The sequence below is a fragment of the Zootoca vivipara genome, chromosome 14 (assembly GCF_963506605.1).
Source record: "Zootoca vivipara chromosome 14, rZooViv1.1, whole genome shotgun sequence".
Lineage (NCBI taxonomy): Eukaryota > Metazoa > Chordata > Lepidosauria > Squamata > Lacertidae > Zootoca > Zootoca vivipara.
The window spans coordinates 30,082,122-30,102,363 of NC_083289.1; the positions used below are offsets into that span (position 1 = coordinate 30,082,122).

General features: G+C 49.1%; 1 protein-coding gene across 1 annotated transcript in view; it reads right to left on the reverse strand.

Annotated features, from left to right (window-relative positions):
* GRID2IP (Grid2 interacting protein) overlaps positions 1–20,242 on the reverse strand; it is a 66,739-nt gene that overhangs the window by 17,499 nt on the left and 28,998 nt on the right. Inside the window, exons 3-12 of the mRNA XM_060282772.1 lie at positions 14,432–14,686; positions 12,837–12,922; positions 12,506–12,575; positions 11,813–11,907; positions 9,597–9,780; positions 7,949–8,103; positions 4,413–4,517; positions 3,439–3,536; positions 3,170–3,324; positions 1,528–1,834 (exon numbers count right to left, since the gene is read on the reverse strand). Coding sequence (XP_060138755.1) covers positions 1,528–1,834; positions 3,170–3,324; positions 3,439–3,536; positions 4,413–4,517; positions 7,949–8,103; positions 9,597–9,780; positions 11,813–11,907; positions 12,506–12,575; positions 12,837–12,922; positions 14,432–14,686 — 1,510 coding nt within the window. The remainder of the gene's footprint in view (positions 1–1,527; positions 1,835–3,169; positions 3,325–3,438; positions 3,537–4,412; positions 4,518–7,948; positions 8,104–9,596; positions 9,781–11,812; positions 11,908–12,505; positions 12,576–12,836; positions 12,923–14,431; positions 14,687–20,242) is intronic.

Sequence of the window (20,242 nt, forward strand, 5' to 3'; positions counted from 1 at the left end):
CCCTGACCACTGGCCCTGTTAGCTAGGGATCATGGGAGTTGTAGGCCAAAACATCTGGAGGGCCGCCGTTTGGGGATGCCTGGTTTAGACAAACCTAACCAGAGGTGGAGAATGCTGGTGTTGCTTTCAGTTTATTTATTATCCTCTGAGTGTTTTACAGAGTTGTTCTTACTGATGATTTTCTTGTTTTAAAAAAAACTAATCAAACAGTGTATAAATTCTATGCAATAAATAAATAAATAGATGGAGCATCTCAAGAGCACCAGAAGATGCCTTTCCCAAGATGCAAAAGGATGCCATTGGCATTGTTAAGGGCTGGCACAGGGGGACAGAGGCCCGCACCATTTGTACTGGGCCCTGTATCTCCTGCACCTCCCTTCGTTGGCTGGTGGGAGGGGCGCTTCATTGTAAAAACAAACTTGCTTACAAGGCTAGCCTGGCCTCGGGTGCCCGTGCTCTGGTGGCATCCTGTCTGAGTTACTGCATTGCACTGTGTGTGGGGCTGCCCTTGAAGATGGTCTGTACTCTGTAGGGTTGGAAGGGACCCAAAGGATCATCTAGCCCAACCCCCCTGCAATCAATATCAATCAACAATATTGTTGCTGATATGCTTGCTGTCCTGGGAACCTTTGGGAGTAAGAGCAGGATATAAATTGAAATTGTTGTTGTTGTTGTTGTTGTTGTTGTTGTTGTGACACCAGTTACCAGCCTTCACTCATCATGAGGCCTCAATGCATATAAATTAGCACAGCGTTTCTCAACCGCTGTTCCACGGCACACTAGTGTGCCGCGAGACGCTGGCTGGTGTGCCGCGACGTGCGGTGACAAGAAGGGTGATTTGCATTGTCACGTGCCTGGCGGCTGCCAATAACCAGCACTGACCCACCGGAAAGGAAGCCGGCCGGGTCACAACGCGGGGCGAGCGCAGCTCTCAACAGCCACCACCACGGGAGGGTGGTTTTAGACAAACTTAAAGAAGCTGGCTGGATGAGCTCAACCTGAAACTTGCTGAGCAAAGGATTGTGCTGGCAGAGAAATCAGCGGCTTGTGAAGCCTTATTACAGGAGATTGCAACCAACACAGCAATTGGCAAGTGTTTCTTACAGTCATAATTATATAGTCAATATAGGGCGGCACATAGTTAATTTTTAAAACTTTTTTAATGGTGGTGTGCCTCGTGATTTTTTTCATGGAACAAGTGTGCCTTGGCCCAAAAAAGGTTGAGAAACACTGAATTAGCATATGCAAACTGTACTTAAATTTATTCCATGGGTCTTCACCCTATGTCCTATATGCACCAAACCACAATGCCCCCGGGCATCGCCCTGGTTTTGTCCACAGGTTGAAGCATTATGGGATGCCCATTCCACCATTTTTTGGCATTCCCCACCTACACCATCCAAATTGCTGGGTGCAGGGGTGGGTGGGAGGGGGCAAGGTTCCTGGTCAGAGGGTGAAGACTTGCCAAGGAAGCTTCCCCCTGGAACTTTTTACCGGAGAAGCAAAGCGCCACCCTCTCTCTCCCACCTCCTCGTAGTCATTCTCGGGCGTGAGGAAGTCATCCACGATGGTGATCCGGTGCCCCAGCTGCTCACTCAGAGCGTCCAGAAAGCGGTCCGTATCCCGGCTGCGTGGCGGGCGGGAGAAGGTGAAGAGCTTCTTCCTCCGGGAGAGCGGGCTGAGGGCGTAGCCTGCGTGCTTCGGGGACGGTGCGGGGCTGCAGTCCAGGCTGACGTAGGGGTTGGATTCGGTGCTGCAGGGGGAGGGGATCCCACCGTGCGAGTGGTAGTAGCACGGCTGGTCGGTTGGAGGGTGGTTGTTCTGCCAGGAGATGCTCAGGCCTGACTTCCGTGCACCTGCAGGGGGTTGGAAAGAGAACAAAGCGGTTCCATTGGATTCGGCCTTGCCCTGCAAAGGGGACGGGGCAGCCAATAATGGCTCTGAGTTTGCAGAATGTCCACATGTGCAGACCTTGGAATTGAATCAAACCAGTGCAAAGGCAGAGTAGGGAGTTAATATGCAGAGACAGCGTAGTGTAGTGGTTAGAGTGTCAGGCTAGAACCTGGGAGACCTGAGTTCAAATCCCCATTTTACATAAAGCTCATTGGGTGACCATAGCCCAGTCGCTGCCTCTCAGCCTAACCTACCTCACAGGGTTGTTGTGGGGAATAAATGAGGAGGGAAATAAATATTTGTACCACTTTGAGCACCTTAGAGACAGAAAAGGTGGGATAGCAATACAATAAATAAATAATGGCTATAGCCATCCCAGTTGATCCCATACAGATAACTTGTGGCATCTTAAAAAAAAACCAAGCAAACTAGGTGCCAAGTTGGGATGGGTGAATCTGTCAATTCGGGTTTTTTGTTCTTCCAACTCAATGCTGAGCTCCTCATACTTCTGCATCTGTTTGCTTTTTTTTAAAAGTGCTCCTGAAAATTCACCAGGATTTTTGTGTACATCTGTCCTCCCCTTTGGAGCTGCAGAAAGACACACTCAGTTCCCTTAACTGTTCCTCACAAGGGTTTGTTTCCAGACCCTTGATCATCTTGGTCATCCTCCTTTGCACTCCTCCTTCCAGCTTGTCAATATCCTTCTTAAACTGGGGTGCCCAGAACAGGACACAGGGCTCCAGGTGGGATCTGACCAACCAGTTGAATAGAGTGGTATTATCGCTTCCCTTGATCTGAAAACTACAGGTGAAACTCGGAAAATTAGAATATCGTCAAAAAGTGCATTTATTTCAGTAATGCAACTTAAAAGGTGAAACCAATATATGAGATAGATGCATGACATGCAAAGCAGGATATGTCGAGCCTTTTCTTTGTTGTAATTGTAATTATTTGTCGTTAGGTGGGTCAATTATAAATGGAATGTAATTAATGAAATGTACCGTAATAGCGATGTTTATTTTTGTATTATTGTAACTATTTGTTTTATTACTGTGGAATTTCCAAAAGAAAGCATTTGTAAAAATTAAAAGAAAAAGAAAAAATAATAAAGTTGCATTACTGAAATAAATGCACTTTTCGACGATATTCTAATTTTTCGAGTTTCACCTGTATATGGGTGGAGTTGTCCCAGCATGAACCGGTCCTCTGACTTTTGTGATGCGTTATGTACACCATCACAAATTCACAAGTTGCTTCTGCTGCCTAGCCAAGACACGAGAGCAAGGCGAGGGGGGTGGGGAGTATATTTTCACCTGCTGGGTTTCCTTGCTCTGGGATGGGAGGTGATGTCCTGTGCATGGCTAAGTTGCCCAGCTTCCCTCCAAAGCCAGTGGTCAGCCTGGTTTCCAGTTCTGCATAGACAGCAGACATCTGAAAAAGAGCAGAGGGAAGGAAGGAGTCCCTGTGCGCTCAGCTGCCTGCCCGGGCCGACCTCCCACCCCTCCTCACTAGCTTCATCTTCCATAAGCCGGACCCAGAACTCACCATTTTGGGGTTGGGCGTCTCTGGAAGGGAAGTCCCATCCCCCGCTTGCCTCTCCCCTGCAGCCAAGCGGACTGGCACCTCGGAGGCTTCGCTGGGACCTGATGGGAAGAGAAATGGAGAGGCAGCAGGGGCAGAAGCTGCCAGAGGTGGCCGGGGACCAATTGGGACTGGTAGAGTGGAAAGCAGGGGCACAGGCGAAGCCAGAACCAATGGCAGGCAGAGCCAACATATCCTAGTTTTGTCCCCATCCTAGTGCCCAGCTGAGTTCTGCAAGGCAACATCCAGGCTATGAAGGAGGAAGCTGGCCACCAGTTCTTCTCCACAGCTACACTATCCTTGTTGCACCATGGCCAAACACCCAAGGAACCTCATCTTCTGAAGCCACTCAAGAGCCACTGTGCATTCCAAGGCATGTCCCAAAATCTCTTGTCACAATGTAGAGCAGGACTGGGGAACTTATAGGAGGAGGTGGATGTGGCCCTCCAGGGATCTCTGTCTGGCCCTCAGAACTCTCCCCTGGCCACACCCTTCCCCACAAAGGAAGAAGTGCCTTTGTTGTTTAATCATCATGAAAATTCATCAGTGCAAATTTCTCCTAATAAACACTTTTTTGCAGTTTTGATTCAGGTACGCATTTTTGCAAGCAATTTCCCTTAATGTAATACAGTCTTGTTGCATTGTTTTCACTAATATATGCACATTTGGGCGCACTTTACCTTTGTACATGCATATTTATAGACGTTTCTTGGACGGAAAACGGCATTGCAAAATTTGTGAATTTCAAAGGAGGGCCGAGCTTCAGCTTTCATATTGTTTCGGAAAGTGAGAATTTGATAGATTCACCTCTGAATGAGAACTGAATCAGATTTCTCCACCATCCCAACCGCCTGCATCTCAGCTGGGTGAGTGGAGCTAGTCGCAAGTGGGAAGGAACAGAAAGACAATCTTCTGATAACACACAGAGTGTGACCTACCTGCAGCTCCACTGCCCTCAGGACTGTGGGTGGGGACACTTTCCCGGCATGCTGAGGCCCCCCGCATGGAGCTGCGATGCCGATCCTTTGCCTCTGTCTCAACTGCTGATGAAAAAGAAGTGGAACTGCCTGAGAGATGCCCAAGGCTGCAGTGTTTGGGACCTTACAGTCCCGATTGAAGGAGAGTAAGAGGAGGCACGAGAGAAGCTTATCAAATCATACACCACATAGATGATTTTTGTCTCCATCCGTTGCAATGCTAGAAGTCATGCGCATCCAGTGAAGCTGAACGTTGGAAGATTCAAGACATAAAAGAAAGTCCTTCTTCATGCAGCGCATAATTAAACTATGGAACTCCCTTCCACAGGAGGCAGTGATGGTCATGAGTTGTAATGTTATGAGAGAGAGAGAGAGAGAGAGAGAGAGAGAGAGAGAGAGAGAGAGAGAGAGAGAGAGAGAGAGAAGCTTTTCTCTATCCACTTTCTCCAAATCATGCCTAATTGTATAAGTTTCCTCTCAGGGTTCATCCACACTTCCTCTGGTCCAGTTGTTTCCCCCCAGAGAAAACTGCTCTTCAGTGCTCAATCGGAGCAGACGGCAATACGAGTGTTCTATAGATTGCTGTTTGTTCTGATTTGGAGCTAAAGAGTAGATTTTCCCTGGGAACGGAGTGCGACAGAGAGAAAACCACAAGCGGAAGTGTGGAGGAGCCCTTTGTCAGCCCCAGATGCTTCCATCTTTCCTCAAAGGGGAGTCATTGGGGTTGCTCTTTTCTGAACCATGAGGACATCCAGCGATAACAAATGCATGGAGGATAAGGCTATCAGCAGCTAGTAGCCACAATGGCTGTGTATGACCTCCAGTAACAGAGGCGGGATGCCTCCCCATATAACTTGCAAGGAATCATTAGTGGGGAGTGTTGCTGTTGCACCCAAGGTCCTGCTTGCAGGTTTCCCAGAAGAGGAATCCGGTTGGCCACTGTGAGAACAGGTTGATGGACTAAACAGCCCCCCCCCCCGTGAGATCCAGCACTGCAGGGCCCTTCATAACAACAGCAACTATTTTATTACCGGTATTTGTACCCCACCCATCTGCCTGGGTTGCCCAAGCCTCTCCCGGTGGCTTCCAACAAATATAAAAGCATCATAAAACATCCAACATTAAAAACTTCCCCATACAGGGCTGCCTTCAGATGCATTCTAAAAGTTGTATAGCTATCTTTTCCCTTGACATCTGATAGGAGGAGGAGGAGGAGGAGGAGGAGGAGGAGGAGGAGGAGGAGGAGGAGGAGGAGGAGGAGGAGGAGGAGTTTGGATTTGATATCCCGCTTTATCACTACCCAAAGGAGTCTCAAAGCAGCTAACATTCTCCTTTCCCTTCCTCCCCCACAACAAACACTCTGTGAGGTGAGTGGGGCTGAGAGACTTCAGAGAAGTGTGACTAGCCCAAGGTCACCCAGCAGCTGTATGTGGAGGAGCGGAGATGCAAACCCGGTTCACCAGATTACGAAACTACCACTCTTAACCACTACATCACACTGGCTCTCACTGGGAGGGCGTTCCACAGGGAGGGTGCCACTACGGAGAAGGCCCTCATCCTGGTTCTCTTCTTATCAACTCCCTGGAGGAAGCATGAGTTATAAATGACATAAGTAACATTTAGGGCAAGGGCATGGAAATAGAATCCGGGGGGGGGGGGCTTCAGCAGCTCCCAGCCGGCTATGGTTACATCCAGCACAGCCACACTGGGGGGGTTTCTGGTCAAACTCTGCACCCATTCATTCATTCCAAGACTATAGGAGCTGTTCCTGGAAGGGCTGTAGCTCAGTGATGGAACACCTACTTTGCATGAAGAAGATCCCAGGTTCAAATCCTGACAAAGGTTATATTTAACCTTCAGAAGACATCTGAAGGCAGCCCTGTCTAAGGAAGTTATTTAGTGTGTTGTTGTTGTTGTTGTTGTTGTTGTTGTTGTTGTTGTTGTTGTTGTTGTTGTTGTTGTTTCCAGGTAAGGGTGGGAAATGCTCCCTGGCTGAATCCCTGGAGAGTCCCTGCCAGTCAGTGTAGACAATACTGAGTCAGTCTAAAGCAGGTTCCCATGATCTTCCTCATAACTGCTTTTGCTATTTGTGGCAGGGCTGGTGTGTTTACACACATTCTCTCGGGCGCCTGCTCTTCCAAAGTGCCCTCTCTCCTTTGGCCTCGGCGGCGTTTGAGCTGCTCCCTGGTGTAAAAATAATCTCATTGCCACAAACACGGGCATTTGCTCGCAAATAACCATTCCCCAAAGCTGAAGATTAAGACCTTTCATTCTAAATTTACCCTGCTGGGGATCTAATGCCCACAATCCCCTAAAACACACAGCTGGTGCCGAGGTTGCCACGGCAACTGGAGAGAGCAACAGTGCAGGAAGGAGGTGGGGTGGACCCTTCACGGCAGGAACTCGGGTGATGCGTTAATACCCACACACCACCACCACTGCCGCTGCTGCTCTGTAGCAAGGACACTTTCCCAAAAGAGAGCTTGGCAGGCTGATCTTTTTACGAGATCGCTGGATTCCTTAACAAATGCAGCCCTTCACACCTTTCTGTCTGGCCCTCAGGACTCTTCCCAGGCCATTCCCCTTGGTGGCCCTGCTCTGCACCCTCCCTGAGCACTTTTGCTAGGTTGGAATGTGCCCAGCGCTGTGATAATGCCTCTTGCTTGCCTGGATGCAGAGATATAGATGGATGTCAATCCTGTATGACTGGAATACACTTGTTTTCTGTGGATTGTGTCCAACTAAGTTTTAATCAGCATTAGACCCATGGAAATGAATACACCTAAGTTAAATCACACTCACCGATTTCAATGGGTCTACTATAAGGATGACTAATGCTGGGCACAACCCCATTGTCTTTATATGGGGCATTTCATCCCAAGTGGTCTCAATGTTATTTACACAGTCGTAAATCTAACAGAAGGTACTAAAAATAGCTGCAAGTCATCAATAACAAAACTAAAAAACAAACAAACCCAATACTATAATACAAAGCAGGCTCGAAAACTGAAATGTACTCGGAGTCGAGATTCAGCTCAGTACATAACAAAAACCATCCAACTAAAGTCTGAAAAGTGAAAGAAAAGTAAATTTAAGCATTTCATGCCAAAAGCAGCTCCATCTGGAACAGCTGTTTTGGTTTATATCTCATTCCGAGAAGTGCAAATTAGGTAGCTTCCCATTAAAGTGCAGGCAAAAAAGAACTTCTCACCAATTGCTATCTTGAACATGACAACGTAAGAAGCACCTGCTTGCTGGATCAGGCCCTAGGGGGGTTCCATCAAAGCTCAGCATCCTGTTCTCACTGTAACCAACCAGATGCCCCACTGGGAAACTCAAAAGCAGGCTCTGCCCAGGCCCTCTCCTGGCTTGTGATCCTTGGTGACCGGCACTCCGGGGCAAATGCACTCTGCATATGTTTGGCTTGAGACAGACACTCGAGCTCCTGAGCAGTGCCACCCACAGGTGCTCCTCCCTACCAGGTGCTGGCTGCTCACCTGCCACTGATTTGTAGCCAAGGAACCTGGTGATCTTCTGCTGACAGTGCTCCTGCTCCTCGTATGTCAGCAGCTGGTAGATGAACTGCCAGATGACCTGCTTGGAGGGGGTGTCCAGGACTGGGTAGACGTCCACTATGAGGGTGTCTATGTTCCTGGGGGCGGAGAAGAGAAAATACAACAGTGATTTTGGGGAGAGCTGGAAAATAGGGTGCAATGTTCTTTGGCGGCCCCAGGAGATGCCCTGGTCTCTTGACCTCTCCTGCCCTTGTTGCCTTTAAAAGCAAATCTGACTGGCACAAATTAGGTAGGTGAGGCTTCCCACATTGCTTGTCCTCCTTGCCAGCAAGAAAGCCTCACTTTTGTCAGCTTGCTACTTGTCAGCATAGCTGCCAAGTTATCCCTTTTTTTAAGGGATTTTCCATTATGCTGAATAGGCTTCCTCACGAGAAAAGGGAAAACTTGGCAGCTATGCTTGTCAGGGGCCTCCCCCCCCCCATCATCCTGACCAGCACTTCGCCCAACGACAGCACTAGCAGCAGGTCAGGGGAAAGTGGAATGGAAGGGGGGAGGCTCAGCGAGGCTTCAGAGCCCTGGCAATACTTTGGGGAACCGAAGGTGGAAGAAGGGCTCAGCGACATATCGGAGCCCCTGCACCACTCTGACCATCTAGGGGAGGAGGGACGGCTCAGGGAGGCGTCGGAGCCCAGCCAGCAAGGGGAAGAAGGGACACCACTCCTTCCGGTGCCCAAATTGAGGCATGTGCCCAAACGCAGGGCAAAGGGGCAGCATTTTGGGGTGCCCAGGTTTATTATGCTGGCCCCGAAGCCGACAGACGCCATTGCCGGGTTCTGAGAGTGACTAGGCGGTCATGTTTTCTGCTATCTCTGCACTGTAAATAGCATGCACAATAAAACCTTTAAAGACACAACGGACTGGAGCGTCTTTACTCGGGAGTAGCCGCAACAACTCCCTGACACTACTGAAGGCACTTGAGAATTCAAAGATGCCTCCCATCTTTCTGTGGGAAGATTTAAGTTCTGCCTTGCTAGATCAGAGCTTTCCAAACTGTGTGTCGCAACACGTTAGTATGTTGGCTGCAGTGTGTAGGTGTGTCAAATGAACACTGCCCAAGTGCCTTCCGGGGCTAGAAAGCGGTTAGTTTAACCTCTGGTTTGCTAGTAAAACTGAATTACTGCGTCACAAAATGATGTCTGTCTAAAAAGTGTGTCACCAGCATGAAAAGTTTGGAAAGCTCTGAGCTAGATAGAGCTATCAGGAAGAGACAGCTCTGCTTGGAATTAGGTAAGTTGCAATAAGGCATCAGGGCTAGTCAGACCTGCCTTAGCCCACTTGCTGGCACATGGTGTCAGAAGTGGGACATTTTCTTAATGACATATCTCTGCTGGTGGTGGAGACCCACCCAGCAGCTCCTGGTGCTAGCCTTGAACTGCAGGCCCCTGGCTCCTGATGAAAGGAATTGTGTGCACCCAGCTGTCAAAAGTGTTGGTTCTACAAGAACCACACTAGGCCCGGATGCAGGACTCATGTAACAGAGAACATATAGTAAATGGATGCTGCTGCAGGTCCTAACAGGGCTTTGGATGCCCCACTCAGAAATGAATGGAGGGAATAACCAGCAGGCTACCTGTGCTGGAAGAAACTCTCCAGTGCTTTGCAGATTGTGTAGCGCTCTGGTGGTGTAAGCAGATGTTCCAGCTGCTGGTGGAAGGTCCTCCCTTGGATCTTGATGCTGGAGGGCAGGATCTCAGCAACCCACTGCAAGGAGGTGAGTGCCGAGGAGGAGTTGGGGCTCTCCGATGACTCGCCGTCTGCACGTAAATGGATAAATCATGGTAAAGCAGGAAAAGAGGCAGGTGTGCCTTTGAGCCAAGGTGGGAGATCAGGGTATGAACCCCCCAGTGACCTTTCAGCATAAGCAAGGGGTTTTGGGGGAGGTGTTGCACAATAAATGCAGCCTTTTCCCTCTCATTTTGACTGTGCAAGTCTGTGCATTGCCCCTCAATGTGGTAGGAAGAGAGGAAGCTGCCTTATACTGAGTCAGACCCTTGGGTCCATCCAGCTGAGTATTGTCAGGGTGCTCTAGCATTGAGATAGAGCCCTTTCCCTAAAAATAAGATTCTAGTTCTCATGGTTTTGGATAAAGGGCCAAATTATAAGGGCACAGGAAACCTCCTTTTCCTGACTCAGACCCTGGTCCATCTACCTCAGTACTATCTACAATGACGGGCAGCAACCCTTCAAGATTTCATATATTTTCCCAGCCCTACCTGGAGGTGCTGAGGATTGAACCTAGGACCTTCTGAAAGCAAAGCAGGTGCTCTACCACTGAGCTACGGCCCTTCCCATAGACCAAGCATCCCCAAACTGCGGCCCTCCATATGTTTTGGCCTACAACTCCCATGATCCCTAGCTAACAGGACCAGTGGTCAGGGATGATGGGAATTGTAGTCCAAAACATCTGGAGGGCTGAAGTTTGGGGATGCCTGCCATAGACCTATCAAAGTGACTTATCACCCTATACTTCCCATACACAGGAGTCATACAAATGACAGCGCCACTTCCACCATGATGTGCACGAGTTTACTCATGAGTCCGTCCCATTCAGGGGCTTACTCACTAGTAAGTGTGCTTAGGGCTGCAGCCTTAATGCTCATGGATGGCATAGGATTTGGGTCGTGTTTAAGAATTCAAACAATACTCTCCCAATATCCACCTGGCAGCTCTATGAAGTTTCATGCAATTTGTTTCTGCGGTGCCAAAGGAGCGGATGTTGACTTCCGTTACCTCCCTAAAGCAGACAACCGCCTATTTTGCAAAATCACAAGCTACAAACTGCTCCTGTCCAAAAGCTATGTAGCAGGTTGTTAAACCTTCGTGTGTTTGAAGTGATGTGGTCTGGAAAGAACCCCCACCGTGATAAATCAGAGTTAGCATTCACCCTGGAAGTTTAGCTGACATGAACAATGCCCAGTCCCCCCCCCCCCGGTGTAATCACTGTTCGGAACCTGTCTTTTAAAGTGGCAGTGCTTCCCAATGCCTCCCTCTCAAAGCACGTGACTCCATCCCAAGTGAAAAAAACAAAACAAAAACCCAGATGAATCCTCCTGCAAATCTTTGGTGGCTCCAAATATTAACTTTCCCCAACACAGAGATCACTCAAGGTACTGATCGCATGGCATCGCTGTATCCATCCTTTGAAACAGCCACATTCTCCTTTCAAGCCCTATCAGATAACTTTTATTTTATTTTATTTTATTGAAACAATTTAACTACAAAACGAAGCCACTTAACTACAAGCGAAGTGGCTTGCAGAGATAACAATATTAAAAAATAAAAATCAATTATCAGGCAGGTGCCTTCGCAGTACACTTTTCAGCACCTACTAAAAACATTTTTGCTTAGGAAAGCCTACTCAAATGTTGAGAATCAGTCCTCAGTTTATTTTAACTTTTCAAAACTCTTATTGTTGTCAATTGTTCTTATTGAAGATTGCATTATTTTATCTTTTTGTGAACCGCTTTGAAGGTGTTTTTTTCAATTAAACAGTGTATACATTTTATGAAATAAAGAATGATAATAAATGGAAATAAGTTGAAATTATAAAATCAAACATCAATTAAAATGCCAGCTGGATTTTTATTTTTTTAAAGTCTTTACAGTGGTACGTCAGGTTACAAATGCTTCAGGTTACAAACTCCACTAACCCAGGTGAGAGTTTGCATCTCGCAGGTGAGAGATGGCATCTCGCCTCACGCAGAGGCTGAGAAGAAAGGAGAATGTGCTCCCCTCCCATTCCAACCCTGGGACCAAATCTTCCCCTCGACCCATTTGTGATCTTACCACTGGAAAAGCTCACAATGCCTTCTTCAACCACCAGGGTGGGCATTGCCCCGCTGCCCTGGAGCATGGACACAACCTTCTCATGGGAGCAGTTCCTGCAGAGCGAGAGAAAGACTCTTGTGACATTTCAAGGAGAGAAGAAGAGTTTGGATTGGATATCCCGCTTTATCACTACCCGAAGGAGTCGCAAAGCGGCTAACAATCTCCTTTTCCTCTTCCTCCCCCACAGCAAACACTCTGTGAGGTGAGTGAGGCTGAGAGACTTCAGAGAAGTGTGACTAGCCCAAGGTCACCCAGCAGCTGCATGTGGAGGAGCGGGGAAGTGAACCTGGTTCACCAGATTATGAGTCCACCGCTCTTAACCACTACACCACACTGGCTCACAGCCACACAAGAAAAGCCCTTCAAGGAAGGGCAGGTGGGTACTGCGCTGAGCAGATTTACACAAAGTAGGGCAGCGTGCATCGACCTGGTGCCCTCCAGACACATTGGAACACAGTTCCCATCAGCCTCTGCCAGCACAGCCAGAGCATCCGGAGACCACCCACCAGGTCAACAAAGGCTGAAGCAGGATAATGCATCTCCTTATTGGGATGCACGGGATCCCAGAAGGGCATTGCAGCCTCCCTGGGTGCAGGCATTCCAGAGCCCCAGGGGTGATCATAGGGAGACACAAAGGAGCAGCTCCTTCACCTCATGTCCAGGCCGTTTAGGAACAAGATCCTGTCCCCAGCTCTCAAGGATGCTTTGTCAGCTGGACTCCCTAGAGATGGGGGGGCAGAGGAAGAGAGCACAAATGGATCAGTCATTCAGGACTGGGCAGATGATCCCCTGCCTCAAAAGCACAGGTTCCTGAAGATACGACATCCACACCAACCACACACCTTTCTCTTCCCTGGTTGTATTTATAGGCTTAAAGTTTGATCAGAGAAATGAAAAACACACAGAGAACTTAACATGCAGGTGCCATTTCTGGAAATGAAACCATCAGGGGTATTCTGCAGGACACCTTGGTTCTCCTTACCAGGCAAGACGGACTCTATCCACACGGGGGCATGTCCACGTAACGTAAACCCAAAGCTCCTGCTGCCTTTGTAGACACGAACAGTTCTGGGGGGAAACAAGCAAGTTTCTAGTCCTTATGTTGCTTGGCACTGGGGCAGGAGCTTCGGGAACTCCAAGGAGGAACAAGCCCCCTTCTGGCTTCTATTCTCCAGCCCCACCTCCCTTTCCTTGTGAAGATGAGTCTCCTTCCCCACCCCCCTTTTTAAATAGTAAAATTTTATTAAGACTTTTCATAATACAATAAAACAAATTAACTAACCTAACCAAAAGAAGAAAAGAGAGAACAGAGAAATGAAAAGAATTTAAAGTCCTCTCTCACAGGTATATCTTAACCTTTGTCCCATACAGAAAAGGTTGTACCGTCCCAGCTCTCACCTTCCCCCAGCTTCAGAGATCTCACTTCCCCTGCCTCCTTGAATAACCGCCTATCACCTTCATCGGCATGCAATTCTTCTCAGTTCTGCCATTACTACCTCTGACTGCGGAGGCAAAGCCAAGCCATCATGGCTAGTGGCCACTGACGGCCTTCTCCAGCTCTATGAGGAAGAGGCTCATGCACCCTCACTGCACTTTGAACTTGGGGCATCAGGGTCGCAGTTCCTAGCACGGTTAGTAATTCTCAAGCAAGGTCCTGTGTCAGATAAGGATATACTGGATGGCTGAAGGAGAGAGACAGAGAGATGGTCTCCTCTGCTTGTTGCCATTGCTGATGCCCCCACCATAGATGGCTTACTGTACAAAGGAAGGTCGATGTGGCATGTTACCTACACGCCCCCCACAGCATCAGCATCAAGAGCATGGGGGAAATGTGACAGAGTGTTATTTCAAAGCCAGCGCTTCTTTGTTTGTTTACTACATTTCTATTTAACCGAAGCAGATAGAATCAGGATTCCAGGTGACCTTAACAGGTTGGAGAACTGGGCCAAAACTAACAACATGAATTTCAACAGGGACAAAGGTAAGGTTCTGCAATTAGGCAGGAATATTCAGGTGCACAAATGCAGGATGGGGGACACCTGGCTTGACACCAGTGCATGTGAAAAGAATCTAGGTGTCTCAACTCTACAATTCTAGGATCAACAGCTGGCAGCCTTGTACTGCAGAGAGGCCTGTGCACCTGTTAATTCAAGGGTAGCCAATGTGGGGCCCTCCAGTTAGAATCATAGAGTTGGAAGGGAACCTGAGGATCATCTAGTCCAACCCCCTACAATGCAGGAATATGCAGGTGCCCCATACGGGGATCAAACCTGCAACCTTGGCATTATCAGCACCACCCCCCTAACAAACTGAGCTATCCTATGAGACTACAACTCCCAGCAGCTCCAGCGCTAGGGAGTCTGGAGGGCACTCCATCGGCTACGCTCCTGTGCTAAATAAGCCCATACATAAAACAAAACACTTAAGAAGAATCACACGGGGGTTTGTTTTGCCGCCCTTATGATTCTGCAGGGATGGCTTCTTCCTTCATTCTATAGATTTACAGGTCTCTAATGTTTAGATTGCAGAATGCAAACACCTGCAGTGAGTTCCAGGTCTGTGGGCAGGGGGAGTTACCTGCGAGCAGCCCCTGAGCCCACATTGCTGGCAATGAGGGAAGTCGCCTTCCTCAAGCTTTTGCCGTTCTCCTCGTGGCTCCTCGGCACTGAGCTGGCCCGCGTGGAGACCAGGAGGCGCTCGTGGTGGTCCTCGCTGCGGCTGCGCCTCAGCCGACTGGCGGAGTGCTTGCTCTTGGCGTGGCACAGTTTGCTGATGAGGCTCTGGGAGACCACCTCGTCGAAGCGCTGCCGGTGTTTCCTGGGGATGAAGATCCTGGAGAACATGGCAAGGGAGAAGCGTTAGGGAAGTGGCAGAGAAAGGGCAGGGCAGGCTCCAGCAATCCAGAGCCTTACAAACCCATCACAGCGGCGGAAGAAAACCCAGCATTTATAAGAGCACAGAGGGAGGTGGAGGAGCAGAGTCCTGTGATCCTCAGCTGCTGCGTCGTGTTATTACAGGAATCAATTGCACAGCTCGTCCTCCTGAATGCTGGATCTAAACACCTTGCAGAGAGAGGAACGAGCTTCTGAGCTCACTACAGCCATGTGCTAGTTGCAATTTGGTGCCTTTGGCTGACTGGTCTATCACCAGCTACCCTTTTATTCTCCCAACATAGGAGGGACGTCGGATCTGGCAGGTGGAATTTGCACACGGGTGACACGCTTGCCGTTTGCAAGCCAGCCCCAAAGTGTGGAGTGTTTTTAAAGCTCAACTCACAGATGGTGTTTTCTCTTCACTACGGTCTGACAGCAAAATCACAATGAGCTCACCAGCCCCGCATCCCACCCCGCTAAAGGCATCTTTGCTGCGCTTGGCATTCGGGAACGCAAACGCCCACGCCAAGCCTACCCACACAGGCAGAGCAGCTGAGGACGCTTTGGTCTTTTTGCAGGGCTACTCGGCAGCTACCAGGATGCCCAAAAGATTGGAACAAAGTCACTGCCAGGTGGAATCGAGCGTGGGTTTTGATTTCCTGTGACCTCTGCAGGGGCATCCAGGTTGAAATGGACCTCACCTGAGGCTAAAGGTGTGTGTATGGAGGTGGGCTCAGTAGAAGACGGATGGCATTGCTGTGAGATAAGGATGCAGGATGAGCATAAGATGAAAGGATGCAGGGGTGGACTACATGACTCTTGGAGTCATTTCCAACTCAGCAACTCTATGATTAACACTCTGACGGGGCCTATTCCCCACTTGGGGATGGGGAAAGGTAATCACAGGGCTGTTGAAGGGACCCCAAGAGCATACATTGGGCAAAAGATTCCTGCATTGCAGCGGGTTGGACTAGATGACCCTCATGGTCCCTTCAACTACGATTCTATGATTCTAGGGCAGGGGTCAGCAACCTTTTTCAGCCGTGGGCCGGTCGACTGTCCCTCAGACCTTGTGGGGGGCTGGACTATATTTTTTTTGGGGGGGGGGGAAATATGAACGCATTCATGTGCCCCACAAATAACCCAAAGATGCATTTTAAATAAAAGGACACATTCTACTCATGTAAAAACACCAGGCAGCCCCACAAATAACCCAGAGTTGCATTTTAAATAAAAGGACACATTCTACTCATGTAAAAACACCAGGCAGCCCCACAAATAACCCAGAGTTGCATTTTAAATAAAAGGACACATTCTACTCATGTAAAAACATGCCGATTCCTGGACCGTCTGTGGGCCGAATTGAGAAGGTGATTGGGCAGCATCCGGCCCACGGGCCTTAGGTTGCCTACCCCTGTTCTAGGGCATCCACCTAACCCCAGTCCTACAATATTTTTCACTGACTGCTTTGTATGCGATTGGGCTATTCCCCCGGAGGTTGCAGGGCATGTGGGGCACCAGCTGGTGGACCGTCTGGGGGGCTCCTGCCACTTGAGGCACCAGCCCCACCCTGCCTAATGGCTAGGCAAATTCTCCTCACCACAGGCGTTCTTTGCATCACAAATGGCTTTGCCTGGGGGGGGGGGGGTGACCACCGTCCTCCCCTCTCCCCTTCTTGCTCCAGAGGTGAGAAGGCCTTGCACCTTTCTCCTCCTCCAGCCTCCTTGGTTCTCCCTGCCTTTCCCTTCTGTCTCCAATGCCTGAAGCCCAGGCAGGCAGCCTCCCCCCCCCTTCTCCTGCCTCTTTCACAGAGCTGCCTGTTTCCAGTGGAGGTGACGCCACTGCAGCTTCTCTGAGGAAGAGGGCTCCAAAAAACACCAATTAATTGGCCTCAAATTACATCCTGTGACCAGGGGGAGAAACTTCACACAGCAAAAGTATTAACAACAGCAGCAGGAACAGCAGCTATTCTAGAAAAGGCAACATGTACTAATAGTTCACCCTTCGCAGAGTTACCATTCCTGGCTGCCCTTAACAGTGCCTAGAATAATTTGAGGTGAAAAAAATGTGCTTGGAAGGAATTGTATGTATGCAGCCGATTGATTTTGTTGCTGGGCTTAGCTCAGTGATGGGCAACCTTTTGAGCTTGGTGTGTCAAAATTCACCAAAAAACTGAGCATAACTCAGGTAGTGTGTCACTTCGAGAAAAAAACCATAATTTCATGATATTTATAGTTTAAATAACAAAAATGTATAATTATAATATATAACTGTATTTAATAAACCAAAAACTAATTATTTAACCAAACCCAAAACCCCTTATTTATCACAAAGTGCCCAGAGTTGCTGAGCTTTTTGGGGGGAGGTGCTGACCAAAGTTTTGGAGGATTTTTTGGGGGGTGCAAAAGTTGCTTTGCTTTTTTGGGGGGATGCCCCAAAGCTGCTGTGCTTTGGGGGGGGGGGAAGAGAACAGAAATAAATGACGAATAATACATTTGCTGGAACTAACACGCAGCACCAACATAATCTGCCAAAGCGCCAAAAAAACCCAGCACAGAATGGGTTAAAAAATGAACGCTGTTACACCCAATCATGGTCTGCCAAAGCACCAGAAAAACAGCACAGAAAGGGTTAAAAAAACCAATCTCTGGCTACCAGCAACAACAATAACAAAAAAGGATCCTTGTTTAAACAGCAGAGACAAGCTCTAGCGGAGACAAGCTGTAGGAGGAGTGGGAGAACAATTTGGGGGGGGGGACAACAACAGTGTGAATGGGCCGATGGGGCGCGTGCCAGCAGTGAGGGCTCTGCGTGTCACATCTGACACGCGTGTCATAGGTTCGCCATCACTGGCTTAGCTGGACAGAAAGCCTGCCCTTTGGGGCTGCTGGATTTTTCGGCCCCTTCCTCCTCCCCACCGGTACAAAGTGCGTTGCTCAGGGCACGGACCAGTGATATATTTCCCTGGTGTTAAAAACTTAAGATGAGCCTGCTGGATCAGGCCAGGGGCCCGTTCAGTCCAGCATCCTGTTCTGACACTGGCCAACCAGATGACTCTTTTGAGAAACCCACAAGCAGCGCCCAAGTAGACAACAATAACCTTTTCCTCCATGAATTTGTCTGATCCTCCTTGGAAGCCATCCAAGTGGGTGTCATCACTGCCTTCTGTGGGGGGGGGGGAGTGCCACAGTTTAACTATACAGTCGCTCACTTGAATCCCTCTCCCACTGAGGTTAAACGGAAATCGAATGAAAATAAGGCCGGTAGGGGGGGGGTTGTGGATGGGAGGCAGTGGGGGGGGGAGTGGTGGCCAGTGCACTACTTGTGGGCTGCAATGGTGCTGGTGGCTTCCTCACGAGTAATCTGCTCCAAACTCTGTGGCTGGTTTTTACAGAGTTTTATTATATACATATGTGCAAGACAGAGCAACAAAAAGCATGACTGTTCTATCCCGAATCAGAATCCGGAAGCACCGCCCTTCGCGACTTCCACCAACAGAAGACACTGGGCATCCGGACTCTCCTCCTCTCTGTGCACCTCTTTTCACCCCTCCGTTGTTGGGGTGATGGGGCTGGTGGAGAACCCTCCCCACTGCAACTGCCCAGCTGGGGGGGCTGGTACTGTCTCCTCTGGCACCTCCCCCTCCTGAGCGCTCTGGTCTGACCCTCCAACGCTTCCCTCTGAGGGCCTTCCCCCCCCCCTCAGCATCCTCAAGGCTCTGCATCGCTTCCTGAGGGTCAGCACCACCTCCTGCGGATGACTCCGCAGCATTGCCATCCCAGGCTCTTACTACATCGGAGAGCCCTTGTCCCCACTTCCTGGTCTCTCAGCTGACTCCTGGTAGTCCCCTGACATGGGCCTAGATCTGCCGCCACTCCCAATGACCTGGAGGCAATTGCTCCATTTGCCTCATGGGAGGGCCGGCCAAGCCCTCTGCTGATTTGTAGTCAAGTGATGGGCCCAGAATGGCACATAATCAGAGAGAAGTAGCAGGGGGTGGGATATTCCTATCTGCTTTCTCTGCACCATGCATAACCTTATGCACCTCTATCATGTCTCTATTTTCTTGCCTTTTTTCTAAACTAGGAAGCCCCAGAGGTTGCAACCTTTCCTCATCTGGGGACTAGTCCTAGCCCTTTGATCATTCTGCACAGGTATAGTGCAGTTGCGTTTTTGCACAAGAGGGAAATGCCATCTAGTGGAAGGCAGGCAGCTGGTCAGGGCCTGGGCTTGGGTAACAACCCCTCGCACTTGTTTCAGCTGCCGGGGAGGTTTAAATAGCCAAATAGATTGGCTGAGTCAAAGAGAAACGCACATCTGTATCAACAGGGATTGTACAGAAGACCCTCCTGGTAGACTTTGATCTGTCATCTACCAGTCCCAAAACCTCCTGCCTGATGGGGTTCTTCGTTTTTCTTCATTCTGGGTCACCTGTTGACATCTCAGTGAGAGCTGGTGGACAGGAGAGGGATGAGCGGGTTATCATAGCAAAAGCAACTAAAGTGCACCTTGGACCTATCAGCTCCACAGGAAGAAACATCTCCGAGTAGATTAAATACATCGCACTGGATTACTCTCGGTTTATAGCGTATAAACCCAGCCAGGCTGTCAGATTGGGAGGGGTGGGAGGAGGGATGAAATGACATAGCCTCAGGGGACTGCGTTATCTTGAAACTAAGGACCAATTTACCCAGTTATAGCTGCCACAAATTGCTGATCTTGGCACGGCGGCCAATCTTGCCAATAACTGATGCATACTGAGATCCTTGAGGCCCATGTCTCCTGCTTGGAAAGGCTCCAAGGACTGTGTAAAGAACATCAGAAGGCTGGAGTGGGCAGAGGGATTTTATTATTATTATTAAGAGCAGAGAACGGCATGGTAGAGGCAGCATCGCTCTTCACAAACACAGGAATCCGCCTTACACCAAGTCAAACCATGGCCTCCTTCACGCCATACATTGAAAGCCATATCATGCCACTTTGAACAGTCATGCCTTCCCCCAAAGAATTCTGAGAACTGTAGTTTGCTGAGAGTTGTTAGAAGGCCCTTATTCCCCTTACAGAGATTCGGCTCTCAGAGTTCCCCAAGAAGAGGCACTGATTCCTAAATCACTCTAGGAACTGCACCCCTGTGAGGTTCTCCAAACAATTCTTAGAACCCTTAACTACACTTCCCAGGATTCTTTGGGGGAAGCCAGGGCTGTTAAAAGTGATATCAATGCTTTAAATGCATGGTGCAAATGTGGCCAAATTGGTCCATCTAGCTCAGTATTGCCTACACTGACTGGCAGAGGCTCCCTGTGGGCTTCAGACGGGGACATTCCACAGTCCTATCCAGAGAAGCTGGTCCTCGAATCTGAGGCCTTCTGCATGCATAGCAGATGCTCTACAAATGAGCTGCAACTCTTCCCGTAGGAATACAAGAAGCTGCCTTCCAGAGTCAGACCATTGGTTTATCAAGCTCAGTCTTATCTATTTTAATTGGAAACAGCTCTCCAAAGTTTCAGGCAGGGGG